The sequence below is a fragment of the Montipora foliosa genome, chromosome 14, assembly GCF_036669935.1.
Source record: "Montipora foliosa isolate CH-2021 chromosome 14, ASM3666993v2, whole genome shotgun sequence".
NCBI classification, from domain to species: Eukaryota; Metazoa; Cnidaria; class Anthozoa; order Scleractinia; family Acroporidae; genus Montipora; species Montipora foliosa.
This window is the reverse complement of record NC_090882.1, coordinates 12,073,531-12,083,530: the sequence shown is the minus strand read 5'-3', so window position 1 is coordinate 12,083,530 and position 10,000 is coordinate 12,073,531. Positions and strand designations below refer to the sequence as shown.

The 10,000-nt window shown below is 39.2% G+C and overlaps 1 protein-coding gene across 14 annotated transcripts in view; it reads right to left on the bottom strand.

The window, feature by feature from the left end:
• Positions 1-3,321: 3,321 nt before the first annotated feature.
• LOC137984988 (beta-1,3-galactosyltransferase 6-like) overlaps positions 3,322-10,000 on the bottom strand; it is a 34,489-nt gene continuing 27,810 nt past the window's right edge. For 8 of the 14 annotated variants that reach the window (XM_068832362.1, XM_068832364.1, XM_068832361.1 and 5 more), the window contains 2 exons: positions 5,396-5,846; positions 3,322-4,412 (listed from right to left, as the gene is read on the bottom strand). In XM_068832362.1, coding sequence (XP_068688463.1) covers positions 3,657-4,412; positions 5,396-5,767 — 1,128 coding nt within the window. In that variant the 5' untranslated portion in view covers positions 5,768-5,846 and the 3' untranslated portion in view covers positions 3,322-3,656. The other 6 variants (XM_068832367.1, XM_068832371.1, XM_068832370.1 and 3 more) reach the window with 4 other exon arrangements.

Below are 10,000 nucleotides of genomic sequence, written 5' to 3'. Positions count from 1 at the left end.
ATCAATAAGAATATGGTGATCTAACAAATCAATGGCTTTACGGAAATCAGCACAGAACTGTGGGTATGAGTCTTACGAGGTAAACTAAGAATAAAGCCAGGATCCGAGCTAGGATCCGAGCCAGGATTCGAGCCAGGATCCGAGCCAGGATTCGAGACCTAACCGAGACCTACCCTAACCCTAACTAGACCTAACTAGACTAGAACCAACCTAAATAGACTTAACCTAACCGATTTGAGACCTAACCTAACCGAGAGATTCGAGATTAAATAGCGGAGAAAGCTCATCTTAGCTCGAATCCTGGCTGGAATCCTGGCTCGGATCCTAGCTCGAATCCTGGCTCGAAGTTTAGGTATCCTCGAGTCTTACTACTGAATGTAATCCCTTCCATGACGTGATATCTGCGACGTCAGGGAAATGGGCATAATATCGTTCTCCAGAGATCGTGCTGATTTTTTGCCGCGGAGTGGACGCACACACGGTGGAAGATAGCCCTCAATCACAGATGAGTTGTAATGGTCACAGATGAGAGGGGCCAACTCAAAGGAGAAGGTTTTTTTTAAAAGCACTCGGATGTTAGGAGTTTTGCGAACTTTGGTCATGATTCCTTCAGGTTGGTTTTGAACCATTATCGCAGGTACAAGCAACATTAGCAAACTCAAAGGCCCACCTTTAACCGACAGGCTTTTCGACCGTTGGTTTTTGTTATGGAAATTCGTATTTCTTATCGCAGCGATCCAATTGGATGAATCTCGGATTCGGGTGGAATTTTCATATATGAAAAATTACGTGTCGGAACTTGCGAACAATTGGAATATGAAGTATGAAATGCGCAGGAAACAAAAATAGCGCACATAGCAATAAAATAAGACAAAAGAACAGCGTAATTAAAAAGAAAGAGACAAATCTAAATGCCTCAACTGCTGATTAAGAATGGGACGTGAGTATGTCGAAACATGTATTGTAAATTGAAAACTGTCGTTTTTTTTTTTGAGAGTTATTGTTACTCTGCTATCTTTACGTCTAAATGAATGGAATGTTAACATTCGGATAATAGTCATCTTCACAATCAGTGCCAGGGATGGCGCAGTGGTGAGAGTACTCGCCTCCCACCATTGTGGACCGCGTTCGATTCCCAGAGTCAAAGTCATATGAGGATTGAGTTCGTTGGTTCTCTACTCTGCACCGAGAGGTTTTTCTGCGGGTACTTCTCCGGTTTTCCCCTCTCCTCAAAAACCAACATTTGAGTTGATTTGCGTTAGTTGTTCTTAAACCCCAACTAGTGCTCCGGCGCTTGAACGACTTCTTTGACAGAATGTAGGTAATACGTTTTCCATGGCACAATAAATAAATTATGGACGTCCAATACTTTCTCATGTCGGAGATGTTCAAATTGCAATCATAAACAATTTTGTGCGCCGTCAAAATTTTGAAAGACACTTTTTTCTTTGAATCGTAGTTTTCGCAGCAGAGGTAAATGGCAAAATGTATCACACAATAATTAATACTTTGTCGCAATCGAAAAGTGTCTCAAACTATTTTTTGTTTCAAGTGCGAAGTTCTTATGAAAATTGGTTTTACTCATATTTAAAGTAGAAGGAAATACCATCACAAAAACTTCGCACGTAGACTCGCTTTGAAGAGTAGGCAGACATGAACTCGAAAATGGCGTGTTGTGTGCGTGACCAGAAAACGAGTTTTTGTTTTCGCTGCACGCAATATCCGGTCATCGCGTGACTCGGTAACACGCATTCTCCCGGTACTGTAACGAACGAGCGGTACCGAACGGTTAGTGTGAAGTCTTGTACGAACGAGCACAAACAAACAATTGTTTGTCTATGCAGACATCGTATGAAGGGGGGGGGGGGGTAGAGGCAATTCCACGCTAATGTGCAACTTCAATCTTTACATAATAAAGCTGCAAAAATAATTTTAGATTTGCCCATTAGATCATCTGCTAGTGAGGCCCTGAATAAGCTGAAATGGAAGACTCTCGCAAGACGTAGGGCCGAGCATAGGGTAACTTTTATTTATAAATGTTTAAATAACTTATTTTCACATCGTTTTAATATAGAATTCAATAAAGATAAACATGATTATGATACAAAATGTAAAAACAATATCCGTAAGAGTGCATCTAGTAGAAATTGGGGCCATTGGTCTTCGACAAATTTTGCCTCAAACGATTGGAATAAATTAGACCTTTCAATCAGACAAAGCCCATCATTAGCTAGTTTTACAACAGCGTTAAGAAATGTAAATAGTCTTTAGTCTAATTTTTATATATTCATATATTAGTCTACATTGTTCCTTTTTGTCTTTGAGGACTCTCTTGTAAATCACTTCTCCGGTGAAATTGATCTCCTCAATAAAGATTATTATTATTATTATTATTATTATTATTATTATTATTATTATTATTATTATTATTATTATTATTAACAAGAAGAAAACAAGAAGTGGTTTTACTTTGACCATTTGCTAATCTTAAAAGCAAAGAAAAATAAAAGCGACAAAGGCACATTCGGTAGCCTCGCAGCTCCTACAAGGTCTCACCTGATTGGAGACCACCCTTGAGGTTTAACAAAAGAACAAATAACAGAAACAATGGACCCTAGAGGATAGAGTTGCAGCCCTTTTGTTTTAGGCCTAGGGTCCATTGTTTCTGTTATTTGTTCTTTTGTTAAGGGTTAGGGTGGTCTCCAATCAGGTGAGACCTTGTAAGAGCTGCGAGTTGACCCGGCACATTTGAGTAAACCAAAGGCTCAAATAGTAATTTAATTGCCATAAACGTGCTTTTTGTTGTAAAGTAGGCAGGTAGATTCCCTCGACATAAAATAGAAGCAACAAAATAGACCAAAACTTCCCTTTCATACGTAGCGAGTAAAGCGACATCAAAATGGCGGACTGATCCTCTAAGAACGAGACACGCGCGCGATTTACCCTTCTCTCGCCGTTGACGATTTCGGAGATCGACCATATATCATCTTCAGGGGCCGGAGTAAATCAGCGACATTTCCCATTTTGTTCTCAAAAGACCAGCAGACTCACCTACCCCTAGATGAAATATTTCGAGATACTTAGCCACCACTACGCGTGGTCTAACAAAGAATTTGAAGAATTTTCAACCTATTTTGCGTCAAGTAAAGCATCATATTGTGTCCGACCCTTTGGAATAATGACATCTGACACCGGAATTTTAATCAGGAAATATTATTTTGCTTACTTGAAGTATCATGCCTCATTCCAAACCTAATGGTTCTCCGTCCTTCGGACTTCGCACTAAAAAGTACTAAACATCTTTAAATACAATCGCAGAAACTTGTAAAGAATCCGTTTTACTGGCTTTGATTCGAATCAGTGCCGTTAACAACAATCTTAAATGTGAATTCATGAGTTCGGAAGTGAATATTTAGCAAGATATTGTAACATGAAAAAGCACTGAAATACTGTGAACTTCAAATCCCTTGAACAAGAGTAAGCTACCCGATGCCTCTTGTTAAATCAAAAAACCCCTGCTGCATTTAATCAGATTAAACTCATTGGCAAAACTCAACTAAAACCAATACCAGCGAAACATAGTGCTGACACGGACACCCTACATCCTTTCGAGACGAAATCAGTGACGGTACGCAAAAATTAGTTACAACAGTCGATCAAGCTGGACGATTTTCTCGGCCAACATACATGCCTCTTTCTTCGCCCCATCTGGGATTGTCTTTGCAAAGTTTAGGTTCATATCTCCATAACTCCTCCAAGAAACGATGATCAAACTTTGTAGTTCCACAGTGAGATGCGAAATCAGGAAAGGGGCTCTCCTCTTTCCTGCCATCGTTCGCGTTTGACCCAAAATAACGCATCTTCTCTTCGTAAGTCCCGTGTATCCCTAAATACGAGTCACAAACGTTTCTCGCGTTGTTAAACTTTGGATCAAATGAGGCTGGCGGATCATGGTGATACAACCTTGAGTCATGGATAAACTGTTTTGTTGGAATGTGATTTAACCATAAGCCAATCTGCTGATCGGCGTGCGGATGACATAGCATTGTACTTTCATTTTGTGACAAGAATTTATAAATGATATCCGGGGTGAATATCATGAATGATTCATCTATCCATGTTATGCCTGCTTCGCAATGAAAATGTCCCCAGATGAGATTTTCTTTTGGTCGCACTGGTAGTTCAGCAAGAAGTCTCTTTAGGCAAAGGAAGTAATCATCGTCTGTTCTAAGAAAGTATTGAAAGTCAAACTTGGCGTAAGCCCATTTAATTTGGCTAAGAAAGCGCGGTCCAAACTCCCAACCCAGCAGCGGCTGTAGTTCTATATCCTTGTATTGATTTCTTTCTTGTAAAAGCAGGTCACGCTGAGCATCGTTCAAAATAAAGCCGTCCGTGACAAAGAAACATTTAACCTGACAGAAAAAAATTAGAAATGTTAGTAACAACTCAGCCGTGGTGGGGAGGTTACGATGCTGGAAGACCGGCTTAACCGGCAATGATCAGCGAAACCTTGCTGACCTTGATACACAACTATTTGGTTTTGTCTATCCCTATGAATCTCAGCAGTTTGACCCTTTCAACTACATTAGGAGATTGTTTATACACATGTATTTTATCTCATGAGCGAAAAGTAAGCGCTTTCACCGCAAAGTGAACTCCGGATGTTTTCGTTGATAAACGGCCGCCGCATTGATGGACCACGTAGCGTCTCCATACAAATCTCTATAAAGTTGCGAGAAACGCTTCGACAAATAACTCGGAAACGATGTACCGCACTGACCTGAGAATTTGGAGAGGTGGATAAAAGAAGATTTGGTTCTTACAACATTACAAGTTCTTGGCCTTTTTCATTGAAGTGATTTCGGTTTTTTTTTTTTTTTGGTTGCGCGACAGTGAAACTGTCTGAAGTTCGAAATGAAGATCATACCGCGCATCTTAATTCCTCAATTCGCGCATAACCACAATTTCTTGCGTCTTTGACCACTATCCCTTGCGTTTCGATTACTAGAGAGCTGCCTCGTTCGTTCGCTTCAGGCTCAATCGCTGCGGCAGCAACAATGCAGATAACCTTAACGAAGAACAAGAGAGGTAAAAGAACGGATCCACCATACATGCGCCTCTTCCAATGATAGTTTTTTAAATCTAATTTTAGCTACCCAGCTATTTTTAGCGAGGCACCTGATTGGCCAGTTGTAATGACGCAATAGAATTTTAAGTATCCGCAGCATTGGGAACGAGAACTTAAAATAGCTTTCCGAAACTAAAAATAGCTTTTTTTTCTCTTAGCTCATCCTCTCTTGTTGTCAAAGACAGCACATTGAGACCCAGAGTGTTAACCTGTGACGTCTAAAATGCAAGCCCCATAGACCTGACTATCAAAGTCCTGTTTCCCTACCTGCCTGTTTCCCCGACAGTGTTTCCACCATGTTTCCCTTACTGCCTGCCTTCTCTGAAATCGTGCAGGAGCTGTGCTAATAATAATCAACAACAGTACTTTCTTCCGTTTGTTTCCCATATGTCTGAAGTCCAATACTGGAAGCATATTCGTGTAATTATAATGCATATAATCCGTTGATTCTTCAGAGCGGGGCTCTGTGCCATCACTTTGCGCGTCGCTAGACGTTGTTTCATCGTTGCGTTTCACAATTCCCCCATAGCGTCCAGGTAAAGTTGAAAAATGAATATAAACCAAAAGTACCACTACGCATGCAAAAGCATAAAAGAGCGCGGGAAATAGAAACTTTATGGATGGCTGCCTCCAGAACATTGCAGGTAAATGCGCTTCCTCGTGCGAATTGTCGAGCGATGGTCACGACACAACTCTTTCCCTTACCAGCGGCCCACTCCTTTAAAAAAAAGAAAAATGTGTTAAGTATGGGCGGCCGTCACCGTCAAAAATACGAAGTATGTCAAAAGGAATAGAGTAACGTGAATTGGTTTATTGGCGCAGTGCAGAAGAGACTAAATGAGTTAGAAATGATGCAGCCTAAATACAAGTAGTCTTGTTGCCTTTTGTCAAATGGTTCACTCAAACAACAGACGAAATAGCAAACATAGGAAATTCTCTGTTCATTACTGTTAAAACGGAATAGACTCACTGAAACGGGTTTCATGGTTCATCTTCCAAACAAGAACTGGTATAAAGTGTCAACAAACGGTCCGATGTGATGTCATTAAATGGCTTACCTTAATCTAATGTGGGCTTTTACTTCGTGAAGAAGACGCACATGACGTAACAAAAGCTTTAGGGGTCTTTAGGGATTTAGAATTCTGATAAGGTATTGTTTCACGATTTTTGTTCTATTGTTTTACGTCATGTGTGTCTTCTACACGAAGTAAAAGCCCTAATGTGATTTAGTCCATCGATGTTTAATGTAATATCAAACGCTTTAACGAAATCGAAACAACAAATGATTCATATGGTGTTGATATGAATCGACCTAATATGAAATGGTTTATGCAAAGGACATGTGGTTTACCTTGATGTGAAATGAATTAAAGAAAAAACGTAAGTGGTTCCAAGTGTCGGCAAATGGTTCAATGTAATCTGAAACGGTTTAACAAATGGACGATTGATTTAGCATAATCACAAATGGCCCAGCGAAACAACAAATGGCCTGAAAGGAACTTAAATGCTACAGTCCACTCAGAAACGAATCGACCTAACATGAAATGGTTTACGCAAAGGAAAAATGGTTTTTCCTAATGAGAAATGAAGTAGAGAAAAAACAAATGCATGTATAATACTATGGTATTCAAGGTCAAACCTTATTGTGGATAAAGGGTTTCTTATGCAACCGCTCCCAAAGTGTCAGTGTAAATGGCGTGCACTCTACCTCGTGCAAGGTTATTTCAGGTGTTCCACAAGGGTCTGTCTTGGGCCCCACGCTTTTCTTGATGTACATAAATGACATCGTGGGTGACATCAAGTCAAATATTAGACTCTTTGCTGACGACACCATTATGTACCGACAGGTTGTATCGCCTGCGGATCATCTTATCCTTCAACAAGCCCTTGACAGACTAACTTCATGGGCCTGTCTTTGGCAGATGGAGTTTAACGTGAAGAAATGCTACCACATTTCCTTGAACAACAACCTGGAAGCGAGCCGTTGTCATGCTACCATATTACATGCATGGTCAGGTCTTGGAGCATGTAACCTCCTATGATTATCTGGGTGTTGGATTAAGGAGCAAGTTAAATTGGAAAGAACACTGTGATAAAACTTCCAACAAAGCCAATAGGTCTCTTGGGCTGGTCAAACGGACTTTAAAACCGTGTACGCCTGAAGTCAAGGAAAGAGCCTACAATGCACTTATTCGACCTTTACTAGAATATGCAAGTGCTGCCTGGAATCCACACACAAACAGGGACACTGAAACTATCGAAAAAGTCCAGCGACGGGCTGCTCGTTTCGTCGCGCATGATTACAAGAGATCTACAAACTCACAAGATCTTGTAAATCAACTTGGTTGGGACTCCTTGGAATCCAGACGTTTCCTGGCCCAAGTGACTCTTTTCTACAAAATTAAAAACAATCTCATAGATCTTGAATTCCCATCTTCTATCCAACCAGCTCCTAGATCAAGGATCCAACATGCTATGCTCCAGCCCTACTCAAGTGTTTTGGCGCACAGTTATTCACCGTTTGCACGAACTGTTCGGGTATGGAACAAACTGTCAACTCAAACATTCCAAGCTAAGAACATTACTTCTTTTAAGCCATTAGCCATGTGGGACATTCAGAACATGAAGACCCCGTACCACCTGAAAAGACTTTGAACCGTTTTTAATGACGACAAATATCTCAAATTACTTTAAATTAATTTTGAGTGACGAGTCAAAATAGTCCAAAAACACGGTTTACAACGGCCAGCATCATGCAATTAAAAAATGAAACATTTTTTCTTTATTCTCTTTATTTCAAATTAATTTAAACACAGGCAAATTATATCTTAACTTTCAGGCTACCGAGATGCAACTTGTCACGGTTTTGCCTGGCATACACTTTTCTCAACGCAACGGTGAATTGGTCCTTTCCTGATTTTAAAGCAAACCATTTTTAAGTTTTATACTTATGGAACTCGATAACTGAGGAATAAAACTCAACAGCTATTACACCTTCGAACATCTGCTTCCCTAATTCTCCAGTTAAACATGAAACGTTAGTGATGTATTGGTGTATTTGTTAATTTAAACACAGGCAGATTATATCTTAACTTCAAGGCTACCGAGATGCAACTTGTTTTGCCTGGCATACACTTTTCTCAACAGCAACGGTGAATTGGTTCTTTTCTGATTTTAAAGCAAATTTAAGTTTATACTTATGGAAATCGATAACTGAGGAATAAAACTCAACAGCTATTACACCTTCGAACATCATCATGCTTCCGTAATTCTCGGGTTAAACATGAAACGTTAGTGATGTATTGGTGTATTTGTTAATTTAAACACAGGCAAATTATTTCTCAGTTAACTTTCAGGCTACCGAGATGCAACTTGTTTTGCCTGGCATACACTTTTCTCAACAGCAACGGTGAATTGGTTCTTTTCTGATTTTAAGGCAATCCATTTTTAAGTTTATACTTATGGAAATCGATAACTGAGGAATAAAACTCAACAGCTATTACACCTTCGAACATCATCTGCTTCCCTAATTCTCGGGTTAAACATGAAACGTGAGTGATGTATTGGTGTATTTGTTAATTTAAACACAGGCAAATTATTTCTCAGTTAACTTTCAGGCTACCGAAATGCAACTTGTTTTGCCTGGCATACACTTTTCTCAACAACAACGGTGAATTGGTTCTTTTCTGATTTTAAGGCAATCCATTTTTAAGTTTATACTTATGGAAATCGATAACTGAGGAATAAAACTCAACAGCTATTACACCTTCGAACATCTGCTTCCCTAATTCTCCAGTTAAACATGAAACGTTAGTGATGTATTGGTGTATTTGTTAATTTAAACACAGGCAGATTATATCTTAACTTCAAGGCCACCGAGATGCAACTTGTTTTGCCTGGCATACACTTTTCTCAACAGCAACGGTGAATTGGTTCTTTTCTGATTTTAAAGCAAACCATTTTTAAGTTTATACTTATGGAAATCGATAACTGAGGAATAAAACTCAACAGCTATTACACCTTCGAACATCATCATGCTTCCGTAATTCTCGGGTTAAACATGAAACGTTAGTGATGTATTGGTGTATTTGTTAATTTAAACACAGGCAAATTATTTCTCAGTTAACTTTCAGGCTACCGAGATGCAACTTGTTTTGCCTGGCATACACTTTTCTCAACAGCAACGGTGAATTGGTTTTTTTCTGATTTTAAGGCAATCCATTTTTAAGTTTATACTTATGGAAATCGATAACTGAGGAATAAAACTCAACAGCTATTACACCTTCGAACATCATCTGCTTCCCTAATTCTCGGGTTAAACATGAAACGTGAGTGATGTATTGGTGTATTTGTTAATTTAAACACAGGCAAATTATTTCTCAGTTAACTTTCAGGCTACCGAAATGCAACTTGTTTTGCCTGGCATACACTTTTCTCAACAACAACGGTGAATTGGTTCTTTTCTGATTTTAAGGCAATCCATTTTTAAGTTTATACTTATGGAAATCGATAACTGAGGAATAAAACTCAACAGCTATTACACCTTCGAACATCATCTGCTTCCCTAATTCTCGGGTTAAACATGAAACGTTAGTGATGTATTGGTGTATTTGTTAATTTAAACACAGGCAAATTATTTCTCAGTTAACTTTCAGGCTACCGAAATGCAACTTGTTTTGCCTGGCATACACTTTTCTCAACAACAACGGTGAATTGGTTCTTTTCTGATTTTAAGGCAATCCATTTTTAAGTTTATACTTATGGAAATCGATAACTGAGAAATAAAACTCAACAGCTCTTACACCTTCGAACATCATCTGCTTCCCTAATTCTCGGGATAAACATGAAACGTTAGTGATGTATTGGTGTATT